At 43.2% G+C, this 21,212-nt stretch overlaps 1 protein-coding gene across 1 annotated transcript; it reads right to left on the bottom strand.

Annotated features, from left to right (window-relative positions):
• Positions 1-1,515: 1,515 nt before the first annotated feature.
• LOC149275988 (CMP-N-acetylneuraminate-beta-galactosamide-alpha-2,3-sialyltransferase 2-like) lies at positions 1,516-13,867 on the bottom strand. The gene is made up of 6 exons (XM_089504049.1): positions 13,580-13,867; positions 12,719-12,912; positions 11,071-11,250; positions 10,521-10,566; positions 1,790-1,909; positions 1,516-1,683 (listed from the first exon to the last, which is right to left on the bottom strand). The coding sequence occupies exons 1-6, from the start codon at positions 13,865-13,867 to the stop codon at positions 1,516-1,518; spliced, it is 996 nt and encodes a 331-aa protein (XP_089360175.1).
• Positions 13,868-21,212: the final 7,345 nt, after the last annotated feature.

The following is a 21,212-nucleotide window of genomic DNA, read 5'->3' as shown; positions in this document are numbered from 1 at the left end:
AAATGCCAACAACGCCCCATGCTCATCTGATCCGCTGCTTTAGCTGGTTATTGAGTGCCGCTGCGTGCAGCTGTTGGCTGGAAAACAGCCTCCCACCGTGAGCATGAGAACTTAACGTGTGTGCGTCGCGCACATCCAGCCATTGGCCTTAAAGTGCCAAGGCAGCTCCATCAACAGTCCTGAAATAGATTGTTGCTAACTGTATCTTGTCCTATTAACCATGCGTGACTCAGATTTCCCTGATATTTTGGCTACCTTCAGAACCGCATACTAGATCTAATAGTGCTTTATATTTTGCGCATTGAGACCCAGTACACAGATAAAATTTAGGATGGACTCATCATCGAGGTAAGAATGGAAAACTGTGCCCCCCAGATATTTTTTTTTTTTTTAACAGAGGTTGTTTTAGTTACACTGCCCTTACACACACCTGTCCATAAACACACATACACCTTGCCTTTACACACACCTGCGCTTTAATAAAAATATGTGAAGCCGAGGTCTGAATTGGCAGACCTCGCGCTCCCTAATGCTGGGGCGCTTGGAGGAGGATTGTGATATCCCCAACCAGCCCTGCTCATCTGGCTCCTCCACCCCAGACCAGTGCTGATGATGCCTGGGTGCGCACAATCGTGCAGCAGTCCCCTAAAGACCGGCCCAGGGGAGGCAGCCTTTCCGCTTGCCCCTCCCCTATAGATTGGCTACTGTTTTTTTTTTTTTAGGGGCTTCATGGTGAATCACATTGCTGGCAGGAATACGATTCACCACTGGGCCCTGTTGAGCTGGTTAGGGAGATCCGTGATCTACCCAACCAGTCCTGGAGGCTTCAGCTGCTGATCGGGTGGCTGTGGGCCCCCTCGCAGCTGTGCCCGAGGCGAGTGCCTTCCCCTTTCTACGGCTCTGATCAAGATGGTACAGTTAGTATGTAACATTCTTATGCAGGTTTGAAATGTATTGCTGGTCATTCACATCTGTGCTGTATTCTGGTGATGGGATAGTGTTGTGTGTCTCACCTCAGTCCATGGACATCAAGGGAACATTTATTGCTGAACAATAAGTTACTGAGAACTCCAATTTACCCTGATAGCTTCCTCTTACTAACCGGGATTAATACCATTCTACATATAGTAACCTTATCACATTTACTATGAATGCAAACAAACATCCACCAAAAAAATGATTAGAATTAAAGATATCCCAGATCTTCGCTCCTTAAGTGCCACCTTGTGGTGTCCGTGGATATATTTATCAGCCATAATCTCAGTCTAGCATGTTTTCCTGGATTAGATGAAGTATGTTGAAATAAAGATTGTGCCTTCTCTTTCCTCTGGTGTTTCTATATATTTGTTTTTAGTTACTGTATTTAAAATTTATACCATTAAATGGACATTAGTAGATCTGCATTTGACCACCAATATGTTTGTATAACTTTTTTTTTTTTATTATTATGAAATTATCAAAAAAGGTTCAAACCACTGGTACGCTCTAGCTTTTGTAACCATGCAGAGTCATGATTTATTTATAAAATTTCAGTTTTCCTTCCGTAGATAATTTTGTTATGAGTGTCGATTCAAACTCTGCATTGTGGACCCCTGTCCAGCGAAACGCTCCAGCAAATCTGTTTCTTTCCCAATAGTGATGCCAGTTCCCATTTCCGTCTGCTCCGAACCCAAATACAGATACCTACAAAAAAAAAAAAAAAAAAAAGACGTATCAGTGAAGAAAGAAAATAAACTAATATAGCAATTATATCATTATCTGGCAAAAGAAAACAGTTTACTACACTCACCTCATCACATATATGTATAGCAAAGAATATCGCCAGTATTCCAGTAGATGGATATTTCCCGTGATGATTGGTCCAGTTATCATGAATATATTTAAAAAAAGCAGGATTAAATATCAATACCTAAAAGAAAAAAGGCAAATACACATTATTGAAAGTTCCATTCTGTTTTAAGAATTAGAATTTCCACAGCTGTCCACCAAACGTAGTGATGACAAGCAAACAGTCCCATAATATTTGCCTTGGAACAGGGTAAATGTGCTCTGCCCAGTTCAATCAAACATACATCCCCCTATAGATGCCTATGGAAATAAAATGTATGCTGTAATTGTAACTGAAAAGACAATTGAGTCAAGCAGCTGTGTGTATCCAGCAGTTGGCCACATTTCTGTCATTTATGGACCACAGGCCTTAAAGTGCCAGGGCATTTTGGTCCCAGTTCCATCCCTATTCACCGTATAGCTCTTGGTTACAACATAAAAGGTATACATCATTTCAATTAGTGGTACCCTTAACCCCTTCGTGACAAAGGCTGATTTTACTTTTTGTACCCTTCGTGACAATGGCCGTTTTAACATTTCTGCGCTGCTCGTGTTTAGCTGTAATTTTCTTCTTTCCCGTTTACTGAACCCACACACATTAGATATTGTTTTTTTCAGTACAAGAAGGGCTTTCTTTATGGGTAAATCAAATTTTATTCGTTTTCAAAAGTTTTGGGGAGGGATACAAAAAGGAAAAAAGGGAAGGGTGGGAAGGTCAAGGTACAATGCAATAAGGTACAGTACAGGACATTACAGCATCCAACACAACACCAAGTGTGAGAGGGCCCGAGAGGCAACAACAAGCCCCGGGACTAGGCACAAGTCCGGCGTAGATGAAATATACAGTAAAAAATGCAGAAGTCGCAGCTCGGAAAGGCGCTCCACCATGGGAGTGGAAGAAAAGGACAGGAGGCATAATCACAGAGGAGAGGGCGAGACAGAAGAGCACAAGGACTAGGTAAGGAGAGAACGGGCCAGAGGACCAGACACAAATCCCAACCAGTAGAACCATGTCTGTTGATATCGCTCAGTCGCCCCGATCGCAGTGAGGTGGAACTCCTCAAATACCCGGGTCTGTTCCACTCGGAGAATCCATTCCTTAAGAGTAGGCGGGGCGGAGCAGCCCCAATGTAGGGGTATCAACGCCTTGGCCGCAGTGAGAAGATGGCGAAGGACCGACTTCCGGAACCAGGAGGCAGGATACTGCATGTGAAAAAGAAGAAAAAATTCCGGCGTGAACGGTATGGCCCTATCCGTAAAGTGCTGCAGCTGAAGGTGGATGGAAGACCAGAAGGGAACGATACGTGGACAGAGCCACCACAAATGAAGAAGAGAGCCTGGGACCGCGTCACATCTCCAGCAGGTGTTTGGTACATCCGGGCGGTAAGCGGAGAGAACAGAGGGAGGCCGATACCAAAGGGCCAGCAATTTATAACATATCTCTTGGTCCCCGTTACTCCTAGAGCAACGATGAGTAAGGACACAGATCTTCTCCCATTCCTCGGGAGAGAGGACGATCTGTAGATCAGACTCCCAACGCCCCATAAAGGGGGGAGAGCCAGAGCTGAAGGCCTCGAGAAGTAAGCCATAAAGACGTGATATGCCATGAGGTGGGAGGGAGGGCGCCACACAAAGGTCCTCAAACGTAGTTAAATCCCGTAGCACATTATGCTTTGGAACCAGGGACCGAAAGAAACTATGAAGCTGAGCATGGTGAAGCACATCAGTAAGAGAAGGAGGAGAACGCGTGGCAAGCTGAGCCAGTGGTTTGACACCAGCCTTAGTCACGTACAAGCGGATGTCGGACCGCACCATAGGGGGGGAGGAGGGAAAGAGGGGGGCGGGCAATCCAGGAGGGAAGTCAGGGTTATTGCGAATGGACGTCAGGGGAGAGGGAATAGTGGACAACCTGGTCCGTCGCACGATGGAGAGCCAGGTGTCCAAGGTAGCCTTAATGAAAGGATGGGGCAGCGCAACCCCCCGGGCCGTCGGGATCGAAAGCCAGGGCAACACACCGGCAGGAAGACCCAGCAATGCAGACTCAACCCCCACCCATTGCTTATGACCAGGATTATGGGACCATTCCAGGACTCGGAGTAAGTGACAAGCCCTGTAGTAAGAGCGGGGGCAAGGCAAAGCTAAACCGCCTTGAGACTTAGGAAGGATCAAAGTGGAGAAGCGGATCCGAGGGGCCCGAGAATTCCATACAAATCACAGAAACAAAGTTCGAAGAGAGGCAAAAAAGGAAGGGGGGACAGCAATAGGGAGGGTCTGGAACAAATACAGTAAACGGGGCATGATGTTCATTTTAATGATATTAACCTTACCGACCCAGGAGACCGACAACCGCCTCCAGGACCGAAAATCATCGGAAAGCGCGGTGAGAAGGGGTAAGAAATTATTGGCGAAGAGGTGGGAGAAGTCAGGAGAAAGCCAAACCCCTAGGTATCGAAGTTTAGCGTCGCACCACGCAAAGGGAAAAGAGGACCGCAGGCGAGACGAGACAGTCTGGGAGAGAGTGACATTGAGGATCTCCGATTTGGAATTATTAATTTTAAAATTGGTGAGCATACCGTAGGTCGAAAATTCCCGGATAATATTAGGGAGGGTGACCGGAGGACAGGTGACTACAAACAGTAGATCGTCGGCATAGCTCAGCACCTTATGGTGAGCACCCCCGATGCGAAGACCACTGATGTCAGGGTTCAGCCTGATAGCCTGGAGTAGGGGCTCCAGGGCAAGCACGAAAAGAAGAGGGGATAACGGACAACCCTGCCGGGTTCCATTACGAATATGAAAAGGGTCAGAAAAGGAACCGTTAACGCGAACACGAGCAGAGGGAGTGGTGTACAAGGAGTTCACCCAGGAGAGCAGCCCAGGACCAAAGCCCATATGAGTGAGGGTGGACATCAAGAAGCCCCAGTCCACCCTGTCAAATGCTTTCTCCGCATCAGTGGCCAGCAGGATGGCTGGCGTGGAGGTGTGTTGGGCATAATGCATGAGGGATAAGGCCCTAATAGTGCTATCCCTAGCTTCCCGGCCTGGAATGAAGCCGGTCTGATCGGGATGAACCAGCAGGGGCATGAGAGGCTTCATTCTGTTGGCCAGGATCTTTGCAAAAATCTTCAAATCGGCGTTCAGTAAGGAGATAGGGCGATAGCTACTGCACAACGCGGGGTCCTTACCATCCTTAGGAATCACGGCGATTGAGGCCGCCAGAGTATGTTCATGGATACGGCCACCATCTAGAATGGAATTAAAGGCCCTCACAAAGTGAGGACCCAAAAGCTCCTGGAAGACGGTGTAATACCTCAAAGGGAGCCCATCGGGGCCAGGGCATTTACCAGGTGGAGAGGAGCGGAGGGCCAGTGTAAATTCTGATAAGGTGATTGGGGAATCCAGAGGAGAAGATTCCTCCGCCGTCAATTTCCTACCAATCGCCCTCTCCAGGTAGGAGTGGGCCGGGGAGACACCAGTGGGGGAACGCGAAGTGCCGGCGTCTGAGCGAAGGTTGTACAAGCCCTCATAGTAATCCCTAAAACACTCGGCAATGTCTGCTGGGAGAGACTTAGAAACGCCATCAGAGGAGCGGATCGTGGAAACATAGGTAGATTTCCGACTAGCACGAAGAGCCCGTGCCAAATACTTACCCGGTTTGTTGCCATGCTCGTAAAACAAGGCCCTCGTTTTCAGAAAGGAACGCTGCATGTTGTAGTTAAGAAGGGAGGCCAATTCCCCCCGCAAAGCCAATAGACGTTGGAGGTCCTCACCCGACAGGGAGGATTTGTGAGCCTGCTCAGCTACAGCGATTTGCCCATAGAGCTCCTCAATCCTCTTTGCCTCACGGCGGCGACGATGGGAACAGGCGCTAATAAGGTGGCCCCGAACCACACATTTGTGCGCCTCCCACACAGTCAATAAGGGGGTCCCCGACACTAAGTTGTCAGCAAAGTATCCCTCAAGGACGCGGGAAGTCTCCTCACGGAGCGCGGCATCCGTTAGGACAGACTCATTAAGACGCCAGGAACGCCCAGAGGGGCGGGTCAGAGAAGAGGAGAGAGAGAGGGAGAGAGGGGCATGATCGGACCAAGTGGCGATCCCGATAGCAGAGCTACGGAGAAACGGGGCAAACTGACATGGAATGAAAAAATAATCAATGCGAGAGTAGGAGCAGTGAGCCGCAGAAAAGAAAGTGTAGTCCTTAACAGCGGGGTGTAAAGCCCTCCAGCAATCAACCAATTTACGATCCGTGAGAAGAGAGAGAAGCTTCCGCAAGACATGTCGAGGAGTCCGCGTGCAACCCGCGGAAGCGTCAAGCGCCGGGTGCAGAGCCACATTAAAGTCCCCTCCCAAAACCAATAAACCCTCTTGGAAAAGGTCAAGCTCACGCAGGACCGCACGGAGAGCAACATGTTGTCCCCGATTAGGGAGATAAACGTTCGCAAAGGTGTATACCTGCCGCAAAATTGTCCCCTTCACCAACAGAAATCTCCCCTCAGGATCAACACGAGTGTCCAGCACCGTAAAGGGAACACGGCTGGAGAAAAGCACCGCTACTCCTTTAGATTTGGACAGGGGGTTGTTGCTCACGAAAACGGTGGGATAGAGCCGATGTTGAAGCTTGGGAGCCTTAGGCCCAAAAAAGTGAGTCTCCTGTAGAAAGGCAACATCAATCCGATTCTTTTTCAAGTCCCGGAAAAGGGAGGAACGTTTCTCAGGGGTGTTAAGCCCACGGGCATTGAGGGACAGGAAAGCGAGCTCGGAACAGGCCGGAGGCGCCATAGTACAGAAAAAGGAAAATCAGAGAGAAGGAGACGTGAAAGAGAAGGAATAACGAAGGCGAGAGAGAGAGAGAAGAAAGAAGAGAAAAGAAAGAAAAAAAAAAAAAAAGAAAAAAAAAAAGGGGGGGGGGGGGAACGAGGGGGAAACACACAAGAACAGGACCAGGGGGGAAACGAGGAGGAAACGCACAAGAACAGGACCAGGGGGGAACAAGGAAAGAGCGAGGGAGGAGGGGGGAAAGAGGCCGGAAGGGAAGCGAAGGAAAGGCGGGAAAGAAAACAGACACAAACTACGCCTGCCGGGGACCACTACCCGGCAACGAATGGCGTCACTGTGTAGGGGCAAGACCCACCACAGAGGGAGAACCGCGAACAAAAACTAGAGAAAAGAAAACCGTAAAAACCAAAACGAACCGACGCGAGCCGCCGCTCGCAACTCCAATAACACAAAAAGTAGGGCAGCTATAAAAAATCTGGGCACAAGGGAAACCATGAAGAGGGGAGGGGACACCCACTGCGTAGTCCACGGGCGCCACAGGGGAAGGCGTTGCCAGACATGCGACCAAAGTCGCAGCATATATAGGAAAGGGCCGGGGGGGGGGGGGAACAGGGGAGGAACAAAAAGAGAGAAAAGAAAGGAAAAGAGAACCGAAAGGACAGATGTGCAGGAGTGTAAGGGTGCACCGGCCAGGAAATCCCGCTACTAGAGCGGGTCCCCGCATAAGCGACTAAAACCACACCGGCGAAAGGTATAGCAGGAACATGCGCAGATTAGGGCCACAGCACACAGTGGGATTAAAGCCACAAAGTACACTATTCACTTAGGAAGCGGGACAAATAAGGGAGGAGCAAGGCAATACGCGCACCCGAGTGAGGTAGCATCATGCATCGGTATACAAGGAAACAGGAGAAAGTACAATCACAGCCACACCCGAGATATAAAACAGTGTGCAAGAAAACAGTCGTCAAACCAAAAACCCCCCCGCCCCTCCCCCGAAACAGCAGGTGCGTAGAGGCGAAAGGGAGCCCACCAGGGCGGGTCCCCACACATGCGGAGAAACCGCACCAGCGGAAGGCATACCAGAGACAGTTACCCGTGAGGCCACAGCACATAGAGGATATAGCGCCCCACAGTGCACAGGCCCCACAGACAGTGGGACCAGAGCAGGGAATGGGGGCTAAGGCAATATGTACATACAAATGAGGCGGTGGCAAACAGCGATAGTCAGAGAAGAGCAAAATAAAAAAAAAAACAAAAAAAAAAAAAACAAAAACCCCACCCCCCCAAGACCCACAACGCCCCCCAGAAGGGCTTTCTTTAGATGACATTGTTTTGATTGTATCATATTATTTACTATTAAAAAAAGTATAAAATATGGTGAAAAATTTAGAAAAAAATGACTGTTTCTAACTTTTAGTTGAAAAATCTTTTACTCATCTATAAAAGGTAATAAAAAAACCTGCTAAATAGATTCTACTATTTGTCCTGAGTTTAGAAATACCCAATGTTTTGATGTTTTTTTGCTTTTTTCTGCACGTTATGGAGCAATAAGTACAGGTAGCGTTTTGCTATTTCAAAGCCATTTTTTCCAAATCTGGTAATTCTTCCCCCATGTGCCATTTCGGGTATCTTTGAAGCCGGCCAATGCAATTTACCCCATCAAGTCATATATTTTTGAAAACTAGACAGCCCAGGGTATTCCAAATGCTGGTATTTTAACCCTTTCCAAGCAATTATTCTACCATCAGCCTTTGTCAAACTTTATGGTAGTAATTTTTTTGCATTTGTTTTTTCACACACATTTTACTTTAGGTATAAATAAACAGGTTCTGGTATATGTCACTATCAAAAAACACCCCAATATGTGTTTAGCAACATCTCCTGAGTACAGCGATACCTCACATGAATGATTTTGCCTGGCTGTTTGGGGGCAAAAGGGCCACATTTGGGGCATGCACATTTTTCAATGTTGAACTTTGGCATTTGGGGATCCACTGCCCATGCCCTATTTGGTACATCTTTGAGCCGGGCCATTTCAGTGTGCCCAATAAAGCTATATATTTTTGAAAACTAGACACCCCAGGGTATTTCAAATGCTAGTATTTTAACTCTTTCCATGCACCATATCTACCACCAGTCTTTGTCAAACTTTGTGATAGTCATTTTTTTCCATTTGTTTTGTCACACACATTTTACTTCAGGTATGAATTAAAAAGTTCTCGTATATGTCACTATCACAAAACACCCCAATATGTGTTCAGCAACATCTCCTGAGCGCAGTGATACCCCACATGAATGATTTTGCCTGGCTGTTCGGGGGCAAAAGAGCCACATTTGGGGCATGCACATTTTTCAATGTTGAACTTTGGCATTTGGGGATCCACTGCCCGTGCCCTATTTGGTACATCTTTGAGCCGGGCCATTTCAGTGTGCCCAACAAAACCATATATTTTTGAAAACTAGACACCCCAGGGTATTTTAAATGCTGGTATTTTAACTCTTTGCATGCACACATTTTACCACCAGCATTTTTTCAAAGTTTGCAGTAGTATTTTTGTGTGTGTATTTTTCCCACACACACCTACTTTATGTATGAATTTACAGCTCCTGGTATATGCCGCTGTCACACGACACCCCAATATGTGTTCAGCAACATCTCCTGAGTACAGTGATACCCCACATGCATGGGTTTGTCATTTTTGGGGGGAACTAAAAGGCCACATTTGGTACGTGTGCATTTTTCTAATTGGAAATTAGATGTGTGGCCATCCTTTTCCCCGTGTTAATTGGGACCTTGTTGAACCCGGCCAATTCAATTTACCCCATCAAATCATAAATTTTTTAAAAGTAGACACCCCATGGGCATTTAATATGCCAGTATTTTAACTCTTTCCATGCGAGAATTGTTTTAAGCTAATATGCTAATTTTAGGACTTGCTCACAAAAATATATTTTTTATATATATATATTTTTTTTTTTGCCTTTTTTTTAATTTTTTTTACATTTTTTTTCAACTTGAAGGTTCCCCTGATAGTGACATCAGTGGGAAATGATTTTTACATTTTACTGTTTTTTTACTATTTTTTTTCTAATTATTATTAATTTTATTTTATTTTTAATTTATTTTTTCTAATCACACTGTGATTAGAAAGCTGAGCTCCATTGACTTGCATGGTTGAATGCAGTACCTATATTCAACCTGCAAGTGGAGCCAGAGTTCTCTAGAGGGTCAGGAGACCGTCTAGCGAACTTTTTAGACTTTATTGTTTTTCTTTATTGACTTTTCCCGGACCGCCGCCATCTTGCAGATGGCGAAGATCACCGGCAGCTGCGGCTGTGACGGCTCTCCGGAGCAGTCACAGTCCATCCCCAGGTAAGTGTTTGGTGTCGCTGGATGCCTCCTGATCGAGGCATTCCAGCGACACCATTTAAGTTTAGGAGGCGATCGTTGATCGCCTCCTAAACGCTTTTAAAACGGGCGTCCGCCGCCATACAAAGTATGGCGGATGTTGACGCCCCGGGGAGGGGCCAGAGATGGCCCCTTTGTGCCGATAATGGCGTTGCTGAATGCCTCGAGGTCGAGGCATTACAGCAACACCGTTTCGGTGCAGAAAGCGAAAATAGATCGCTTTCTGCACCCGTTTAATGGCGTGCCGGTCCTGGCACGTCATTTGTCGTTATCGACATGAATTTCCGTGACGTGCCCGGACCGGCAATTGTCATCAAGGGGTTAAAATTGAACTTCGTGCAATTGCCTATTTTAGTTGCAATTCCCACTTAATCCTAGGTTACCCTACTATTGACTGCCGCATTTCCCATCACCCATTTTTCAGCTATGCTAGCTCAGGGAAAAGATCACCGAGTCGGAGATGGAAGCTTCTCAAAACATCTAAAGTTAAAATAACCCTCACCTTGTCTTTGTCAGCCTCAATAAATTTCTTCACCCTTGTGTAAGTGCTGCAAAGAAACAAAAGAACACAAAATAAATGACTGACTTACTAGCAATTCAGAATAAGGTACAACATAATTTAGTATTCTAGGAATGAGTTTGTTAGAAGAGCCCAAGAGAATATGGAGTCTAAGGAAAAAAGACCTCTAAGGTCCCCAAACTTTGTGTGACTTTTTTTCTACACAGGCCCAATAAAATAAATAGATACTTGAAATAAAGAAGCGCTGTCTGGAGTATGTTGGCCAGGTAGTGATTTGAAGATCACTACTTTGAGCATTAAAGAAGATTATTTACTGGAATAAATTACCTATCATGGTGGTGAATAAACACGATTTCTTTTTTTTTTCTTTTTTATTAAAGAAAGGGTATTCATTGAAAATGTAAAAGTTGCTGATCCAGAGATTACTCCGACTGCCTGTGGAATCATTAATAGATTCTACATTCTTATGAGAAGAACTGTGCTTAAAAATTCACTGTGAGATTTCGTAGTGTGAAAGCAGGGGAGTACTTACAACGTGACTTCTCCTGTTGTAAGAGCACTGGTGATCCATTTAAGGTCCTGTAGTTTGAATGGGATCAGCACCATATGGACTCCGTGCGGTAGATGTACAGCACTCTCTGGGTACATAAAGTGATGAGTTGTTCGAGAGCCAACATCTGCTTCAAACCCTGAGGTGCGAGCTCCATTCATTCTAGAAGAACATACTCAAAACCTCAAACTGGGACCCTTGAGAAGTATTAAATAATGCTCCACATGAAAATCATGACTTATTTTAAACCTTAAGTCGCCTGTATTCAGATACATGATAAATGGCACCAAATGGAAGGCTTAGGTATCATCAAAGCAGAGAAAAACTACAAAATGACTCAGCACCATACCTTAAGACTTTGCTCATTCATGTCGAGAATAGTATAACACCCCAAGAGCTCAACAAGAATTATGAAAAGAAAAAAGAAAAAAATACACTTTACAGTTTCAGTTTACTTGATCACCAACAGGAGGAGTACAAGGCATGCGGTTACAATGGCCATCTGCTAGCCGGTGGAAGAGATATACATAGCTAATAGAACACTGATTTTATGAATTACTTTTACAAAAAACCTTTACTCAACGCAGTAACTCTTGAATAAGTATTTATACGGTTTAAGTTATTTGTTTCTAATCGTTACTTTAGTTTGGCCAGCCCTAGCATGAGGCCTGAAGCTAATCAATTGCACATGCTTGGTTGGATAGCGTAACTGCCAAACCACTTTTAAATGAAACTGGATACTTACAACATTATACAAAGGACCAAACCTTATAAAACATTATACGACTTGTGCACAATACCTTATTGTTCAATATGTGAACATAAAATGGAGCCAAGATGCAAGGTGGGAGCCAAACACTTTGTAGTTTATTAACTAAACCGCGAGTCTGTAGATAAATTTAGGTTACGTTACACGATACCAATCTAGCAATGTAGGAGAGCTAATCCTATTGAGCTAATACATGATCAAATTGTTCTTGCATAATCCATAGCTAAATTGATGGCTTTCAAGATACTCGTGAGATGATGTTCAAGAAACTAGCAGGAACACAAGCCTAGCTCAGCCCTTCATCCAATGCCAAAGTTGTTCTAGTGCATTAACTCTGGATGCAGAAATGTTTTGACTCAGCGAACAATCAGAATGTTCTTAAAAGGGGTTCTAATTTTTTTTTCTCAATTATTCAATGTAATATGTATCAGGAAAAACACACACGGAATGACATATGTTTTTGTTCATATGTCCATTAAATCAGAACTGCTGCCTTCACAACTTCAAGCCTTATTGAAACTACTAATGACTTGTGGTTTAGGAGTTAGGAGCCAATTGTTTAGGAGGCATTTTATTTTAAACCTCAGCTCATGGAAGCTGGGGTTGGCAGCTTGTGGCAGAGCCAGTATGAAATTTATCATTTGAAATTTCCATAGGCGTCATATGTATCCCTCCACTGTGGAGGGACCTGACCTGTGGGATGGAGGGAACATTAAAAAAGAAAACCTAACCTCTCCCCCACACGCAAGTAGAGGTTGGAGATGTGGCCCATTGAACACGCTTGGTACATTGGTGCTATAATCGGCAAGCTGAAACTGCAGCTCTCCTATAAATTCCCGCTGTAATTTAAAATCCTTTTACCTGAAAATGAATCCATGGGAATCAATCTTCTCCCCATGTCCAGATCCTTTCAATTTCCCAGAATTTCCCACCACAGCACAGCTTCGGCATGGTCGGTTTTCTTGTTCCTCATATGGATTCCCAGTAGATAATACCTTGAACAAACGCTCCAAAATTCCCGGAATGGTGCTTGCATTGTTTAATCCTTGGAGTTTCTGAAATTAAAAAAAAAAAAAAGTTACACGTCTACTGCATCCTATAACATTTAGAATGTTTTTAGAAACATTAATGTATCTAGGCCTCTGTATGCTTCCATAACCTGTGGCCATTGGGACAGAGGCATAAAGTATATTTTTCTTCCCGTGGTGGAATACTCAGGTTATAGACCCAACTACTGGTAATGAAAGTACCCACTTTTCAAACCTTACACTGATGTTGAATTTTATTTATTTTTAGATGTGTCAAGTTTGACAAACACATGAGGGCTTACCAGGTGGTAATTAAAGAAAAACTTTTGGTCAGTGTGATAATATTAAATCAAACAATTCTGTATGAGGGCAATAATAGAAACCTCAAACCATGCTAAGGGGCCTCAGAATTAACAAGTGGGTATAAAAAACAAGGAGAAAAAAACAGCGGGAACAGAAGGTCAAACTTTGAGATCCAAGGGTAAGAAATTTAGTGCAACAAAGAAAATAAAAATCTAATAAACCCCAAAACATTCGAAAAGGCCTTTGATAACCTCCCCATGTTGCAACGAGAGTCATATATATGTATCCATCGGTCTGGGTACAAACTTTGCATACTATTTGCAATTTACCAATACCCCCATTGTTCTGACTTTTATATAACATGTAGAGTACACGCTGTGGATTTTCTTACCAGCCACCACTTCTGAACATGCGCTGGCATCTGCTGATCCTTCCTCGTGAGAAGAGGCTCTATCGTTTCATTGAACCGTTCCTCATACCATTCTGTGTTTTTCTTCTTCGGCCTACAACGGCCACACATGCATCTGTGTTGATCTATTTGGTCAACCCTTTCCACGGGGTTTGAAAAGTCAGCGAAGAAAGAGAGATATATCAGGAAGACCGTTAAACACACCACTGGCGGGATCCAAACGGTTCTTCTATAAAGAAAAACCCGGCAGCACAGGCGCACACAAACCATGGCTTGATCCTCCAGCAGCCTTCAGATGGACCCAACAAGTTGCGAATTCAATTTCTTAATTCACCGGTCCCTCCATTATATAATGCTTGCGGGCTCTTGCATTCCATGCTGACAGACGAAAAAGCAGCAGAGTGGTTTTCTGTATCTACTGAAAGAGTAGAAATCCATCTGCTGCTGGTTACAAAACAGATGACAGTCACCTCTTCAGCTAAATAAAGAACTAGATTGAGAGCACTTTTATGGCAATGTCTCAAAATCTTTTAGAGTGTTGAATCCAATTCTCCTTTATTTGGGTCAGAAACAGTCCTCGAAAACAAGACAATTCTAGATGTGCAAGCCTCCCAGGTACTTGTTATCTTCAAATCTTGACCGCAAATCTACTGTTCCTTTACAGCGCCTGAATAAAAAAAAAACCATAAAACACGTTTTACAAGAACCTCAAACTCTTCCCACTTCTTTGCCAATCTTAGTTGTCTATAGGAAAAATCTATAATAAAAAAAGTGGACTTTTCTATCCACAATCAAGATTCTAACTTTGGATTTCAATTAACCAACAGGCTGTCGCGCCCGGTTACACAGAAGAATCATAAAGAAACATGTATTGAATGTTCTCGCATACAACTTTGTGAAGTCCCATGAAAGATCCTGTTTACGTCACGCTGATTCACATATATGTATAGTGCTGATAGAGCGTGGCGTGATGTCACCCCGTCGTAAACATATCCTGAGATGCTGAACCCAGGGTCTTGGTAATTATGAGACTGAACCCTAAGAACCTAACCATCATTCAACTGCATCTGTTGGCAGCTATGATGCAGGCGACTTTCACTAAATGTGATTTCACTTTGATCACCAGAAACTCAGCGACCTTGAAACACATTATTTACTGCTGCAAGAATCTGCAGCCATTGTCTGTTTCAATTAAACCCTTGAGACCTTTCCCAGACTTACTGTGTCCTGCCAACAAACACATTTAGTTTGCTACAAAGTCAGCAATACACATATCCATTTGTAAAAATGCTACAGGCGCTCTGCCATTAAGCCTCCAACTACTTTAAGTCAACTCAAATTTTTGTAATTAGAAATTATATATACAGTACACGCCATGTAGCAGGAGATTTTTATATGTCTTTACTAAAAGACCCTGGTGGCCATCTTTGGAACTGCAAGTAAAAGCACATGCTCGGTTACCACCCTTCACCCCCACTGCCAGCTTTCCTGTGGTTAAAATAATAAAGAAAAATGGTCCCTCTTTCACATTAGTTATTTAATGGTACTTTAAAAAACACACAAATTGGCCAAAAAAAGTTTTGTGATTAGTTCTCCAGCCTTTACATAGTTCTCATTTTTATTTAGATAGCACCCAAAAATCTGCGGCATTACAGTAAGTCAAAGATACGATAAGATTAAAATAAACAGACAGAAAACGTCTCGCTTAAGAACATACGCTGTATAATTTTATTTCTTTTTCATAAAACAGATACATAAGCAACAATATTGAATATAATTTGTTTTGTTAATCTTTATATCTCAGACATAAATTTATTTCATCCAACCATATTAAGGGCATACTTCATTTCCTTGCCTTCAACTCATTGCACTGCATTACAATCTCCCCTTGTTGATTGAACTATGCATTATACAGGGCCAGCTCAGTCCTTCTTATGAGCAAATACGCCAAGGATGGCTCTTCATAACGGCACACTTATCTGTGAATAGCCACCTTGCGAGAGCTCCCACTGGTTTAACAGCCCTCTGGGCAAGTCAGGGGTAGTCAGTGGACCTCTCCAACTGGCCCATGATCCACACTGCCTGCAAAAAGCAGGACAGACAACCTGGACTCGTGGGAGGTATGGTGGAAATCACCATTTGTAATGGATCCAGAGTTCATTCTACTCATCAGCTCAGCCTACTCTGCTAGGCAGGTGATTAAACTTGCTCTATACTGCAGTTGGTTTGGAGTAGGATGGACTGGCATTTAGTGGAACTGAAACTTGGTTCTCATTTCGGTACCCCTGGTGACTTACTCTATGGGTTTTTAGGAAGGCTGTGGAAGCTACAGCTTCCCAGTGGCCTGACGATTCTCATCATTGATTGGCTGCTTGAAGGGGCAAATGGATATGAATAGATCCTAAAGATCTATCTAGGGTATTTCTTAATGAGATGAGACATGCAAGATATTTAATAAGCCATCGAAAAACACCTTTCTAGCGAATTAAACAGCTTTGAAAACCAGATTCTTCTAATGCTGGTGTATAAACAATTTATATAGCACATTCATATTCTGCAGCGATGTTACAAACAGGACATAACTGGGACTTACGGAGAGAAAAAGTGAGGGGACCCCTACCTGAACGTGCTTACAACCTCGAAGGCGATGGGAGTATATTACACAAGAGGTGAACGTGGGAAGGTTGGACCAACCACACAATTGTATCTCAGTGTAAACATTGATTAAATAAATATCATCGGGCATATGTACAGAACGACAGCCGGAGCGAGGCTGGGAAAGGCGAGTGGAGGGGAGCTAGCCTGTCTTCCTTGAAAAGGTGGCCCCATGAACATTTGACACGTGTGTAGCAGAGACATGTCCTCAGACGGTATGTTAAATCAGTCTGAGCACCTTTTGTGCTACTTGACGCTCCAAGTTCCCTGTTTAACTGTTCCAGTACTTATCTATTTCGCAACTCCATGTGTGAGCATCAATATGAGCAAAAGTGTACCTATTATTTCCATATCAAACTATTTTAGAACAAAGTGATAATAAAAACTAGATTTGGGCGCCGGAGTCGTCGTGTTCAGCTTTGTATAAAAAAAAACAAAAACAAAAAAAAACAAAACAGGGCTGTCCTGGAAAATTTGGGACTGTTGGCAGGTTGGATGGAAGAAAGTGGGCTAAAAACTTAAAAGATTAGACTTAGAGTTCTAGGGTTAATGTAAGGTTAAGGATAGTAGTAGTGCACCGGTTGGGTCCAAGATCTATTAATTTATTATCTTATTTTAAATGTAATAGGCGTGTTTAAATGCATGATGCCACAAGAGTGAGCTGAGTGGACAAACGAGGATCAGCTCACTCAATGTCCCTCCTCCTCTTTCAAGAAATGACAAGAAAACAATATGAACAAAATAATTTCTTTATTCGTTATTCAGTTTGAAAAACAAAAAACGCAACCTTCGGGTTTGTTTTCATGTTCTCCCGAATACAAATGCAGAAGTCTAATAAAAAATATACCGTAGATGTGAGCCCAATGCATAATAGAAGTGGGAAGGACATACAAAGTACATTGGGGTCAATATTGTGTCTATGCGAGGCAGAGGGGATGTGTATAAAGCAATTTGGGCTTGATTGACATGGGCCTGCTGAAGCCATATCCACTGAGGTTGAACCCCAAGTATAAAACATTGTCAGCCTAATTGGGCGATAGAAGTGCACAGCAGCAATCAACGAGCAAGGTTCTATTACGAGGGGGCTCTTTTCCATGTAATCAAAATGTGGGATATGAAGTCAAATAAAACAGAGGACAAGAAGCCCCCCTCTGCGCTGTAGGTGTGGGGGGGCTGTACTGGGTCAGGCCTAGGACAGTGACCCCCCCCAGAACCGCATCACCAGATCATGCAAGCCTAACTCAGCATTCACTCTGGTTGTTCTTCATCAATACGAGACTTAACGTTCAACTCATGGCAACCCAAACGTAAACTCAACGTCTGTTGAATATGTAAATGTTCTGGCATAGGATTATGTATGCTAAATTTTGTTTAAATCATCAGCAAGAATGTTGGCAGCCTTTTTGAAATTCGGTTTTATCAGGCTCTTTTAAAAAAGTACCACCCAAGACTGGAATACAAGACATATGACACGCCATTTACTAAGCTATGACTTTTAGGATCCGATTGAACTAGCTTTGCCACATTCGGAGACTCATCTGCCCCAAAGCCATGTGTTAGGTACAAACATATACTGCCAGGTTGGATAGAAGATCCAGCAGTTTGAATATAAGAATTAAATGTCTAAATTATTTCTTAGAAGCTATCTATAGGACACAACATTTCACTAACCCCCCCCCCCCAATACTTTAGCCACAAACACATTACAGTTATTACTATTGATTGATGTAGTACCATCGTATTTCAAAGCGCTATACAAAGGGATACCAAAATAAAAGCAAATACCAGCTCACAATTTACATCAAACAGTTAATAAGATATAAGGGAACAAGAAGCTTAACTACATGAATTCATGTTGGTACAGGAAATATGATTTATGTAAAAAAAATACCCAAAAAACCTCTTACTGGAGATATTTACAATAAAAATACTGTTCTTGCGCAATTCTGTGTCCTTGCCGCGTACATTTTTAATGGTTACATTTTGCACATTCATAGCTAGAAAATAAATGCTACGTATTGATACGCAATGCATCAAGAGTCCATTCTGGGAGTCAAATAGTTAAGTGCATTTATCCAATTTAAAGCGCAGAGATCATGTATTCCGATCATGTATTCCGTAGCGAAACAATGACTAACCTGGCTTTACCGTCTTTACAGCGCAACATCTGTAGCGACAAGTCAGCGTTGTGTGGCCCCCAAAGTCTCCTGAGCCGGGAGTCTTATCCCCAACAGCGAGAATTAAAGAGTCAGTGATCAGCTAGGCTGGATAATCAAAGGGAATACCTCCGCCTTGCCTTCTCTCCCGAGGAATTTGTTGCCTTAGGGAGCGAAGACTGAAAGTAAAAAAAAAAAAAGTAGTAACCTGATCAGAGGAGAGACATTTCAGATCTCAAGTTTGTGTCGTAACGAGATGTCTTGTGCCAGATGAGGAAGGTTCTGCTTTAAAAGGGAGTATTTAAGGAATATATATAAAAAAAGACAAACTGAAATCTACTCTTGCTACCCAGTAAAACATTTTTCCATGTTTTATTATAGACTGTGCAATGCTGTGCCATCGAGGACTTTACATCCAAGGTGTCCATGAAAACCACAGAAAGCCTATATTCCTAAATAGAGCAAAAAAAAAACAAACAAAAAAACTTAAAAACAGACAACCTGCAGCAGGGACATAAGACTGGTTGTCAGGACTGTAATGAGCAATTTGAGACCCTTGGCAGTTGACATGCTTAGTGCGCCTTATGGAAAAATTAGCACCTATTTAATACTCCAGTTGTCCATTCACCCCGATGAAATCTATAATTAGCTTTTATATTTAACGTATATTAGCCCACGGCTGGATTTCCACAAAAACTCTTTCAGATATTAACAAACAATTCAGACACGCAACGTTACAATGTTGTCGATAGGCTTCTAACAATCCAGACTGATCATTAATAAAAATTCCCTTAACTGATGAACTGGAGATCTTTAAAATGAGATCTAAACCCCCGTTCTATAAACCAAGCATTTAAAAGATCCATGCGCTACCATAGACCCTTTTTACTATCACTTCCACTCAATGTATAATTTAAACTCTTCCCTAGTCTATAGTTCTGAAGCTCTTTACACTATAATTACTAACATTATTCAAACCGAAAGAGGAAAACGTCCATCTCCAGATTCCATTACAAAACACAGCGTTCTTGGCGGGCGCACCCAGTGAGTCAAGGAAATGTTGTAATTTTAAGTAACTGAGAAATTATTTTAAAAAAGGAACATCGACCTGGCGGACTTCAGGAATAAAAATTCAGAGCAAAACATTACTGTCGCCTGTGAAGACTCCCTACGGTCCAGACGGAACTGGAACGCATTTATGGGAACCTTGCTTTAATTTGAATAAGCGTCTAGGTAAATAAATATGGCGGCCCTTTCGTATGTAAATTAAATAAATAGGTGTTCTTGCCAATTTGTGTACTATTTGCCAGAAAAACACTACTCTCTACCTGTTGTTGATCTCAGTTTCCTGTGGGTGCAGCTGGGCAATCGCCATCATTTCCTGGTTTGTGCACCATTTATAAAACATGTTACCAAGCGCTGGAATGCTGTTGAGTAAGGAGCCAATCAGGAAGGGCAATGGGGAGCCGTGCACCATGCTGTTGGCCGATCAGACAGGAAGTGCAAATGCAGATCTCCTCAGAGCTCTCTCTTTTTTTTCTCCCCACGATACCCTGTAGTATGTGGAATGGATAAACCCACAGTAGGAAAGCAATTTTTCGAGTTTATTCATCCCTCATAGTGCAGGGAAGCGTGTGGTCAGCAACATGTAAAAATTATACATGACCTGGGAAAAAAATGGCCGACATGATAACCCTAGCCTGTGTGTTTACAATCATGAGCCGCACACGCGCAGTTTATTTATGCCTTGCGGATTATAGTCAACTATATATTTGGTGGCAGACCAACTTTAAGATTATTTTGTATTAATTTGCATATTTAATATGCATGCTGGGATATTTGTGATATGCAGGCCCAATCGTATTCACTATGGTGACCATTTTCTATATAGAGAACTGCAGCAGGACATGGGCCCCTAAGCTAGTCCGTTTCATGGGGCTCAGAATCAGATGTGGGGCCCCTATAGTATTCATACCTATAGTATTCATAGCTATAGTATTCATGACATTCCGTCGCTGTCACTATTGACATCTGTAGACCCCCGAGGGATTCATAGGTCACAAAAGAGCCTCATAATGTTGTTATTATTATTATTTATTGTTTTATATAGCGCCATCAAATTCCGTAGCGCTGTACAATGGGTAGACAGGACATGACAAGTAGTATGTAGCATAACAATTTGACTTACAGAGACAACAGGTGAGGAGGGCAAGTCATTTAGCTGCTGACATCCATGGTCCTTCACCGTGTGAAATCATATGATGTCTTATGACCACCATTCATTGCTGCAGGGTTTGGTATCCAAGCAACAACAAAAAAATACCAAAACCACACAAAACAAGAAAAGTACAAATACAAACATCGCCATCGCAGGGCAACAGCAGACCTTGCCAACCTACGCATTCATACCTCCCAAATGACAAACTTTGGGAGGCGCAGTCCCTCTTTGGATGAAAATCTCTCTCTTTCCATCTTGTCCTTCTTTTGTTGGGAGAATGTTTGGTAGTTATGGGTGCACTATAGCCCTAAAAGCCACAATGAGATGTGCATATAATGTATGTGAAGAGCATACAATGTCTATAAATTAAACTATAAAGTATACTGACTAGATGTCAGCAGTCCTGAATTTAATGGGACAGTCCCGACAACCTTATATTTCAGTTACTGGGACTGCTCTAATCAGGCACAACTGCAGATGTTTAACTGTACAGACCAATTTCTTCTTCTTTTTTCTTCCTAAAAACAGCACGCTCACAATAAACATTTAGTTTTTTTAATGACTTGGTTGTTATTTACGAGCTGGT

Source organism: Sceloporus occidentalis, unplaced genomic scaffold (assembly GCF_023333645.1).
Source record: "Sceloporus occidentalis isolate IW3139 unplaced genomic scaffold, rSceOcc1.0.p SCAF_253, whole genome shotgun sequence".
Taxonomy (NCBI): Eukaryota; Metazoa; Chordata; class Lepidosauria; order Squamata; family Phrynosomatidae; genus Sceloporus; species Sceloporus occidentalis.
Note: the sequence above shows the minus strand (reverse complement) of the source record. Positions and strands in the feature narration are given on the sequence as shown.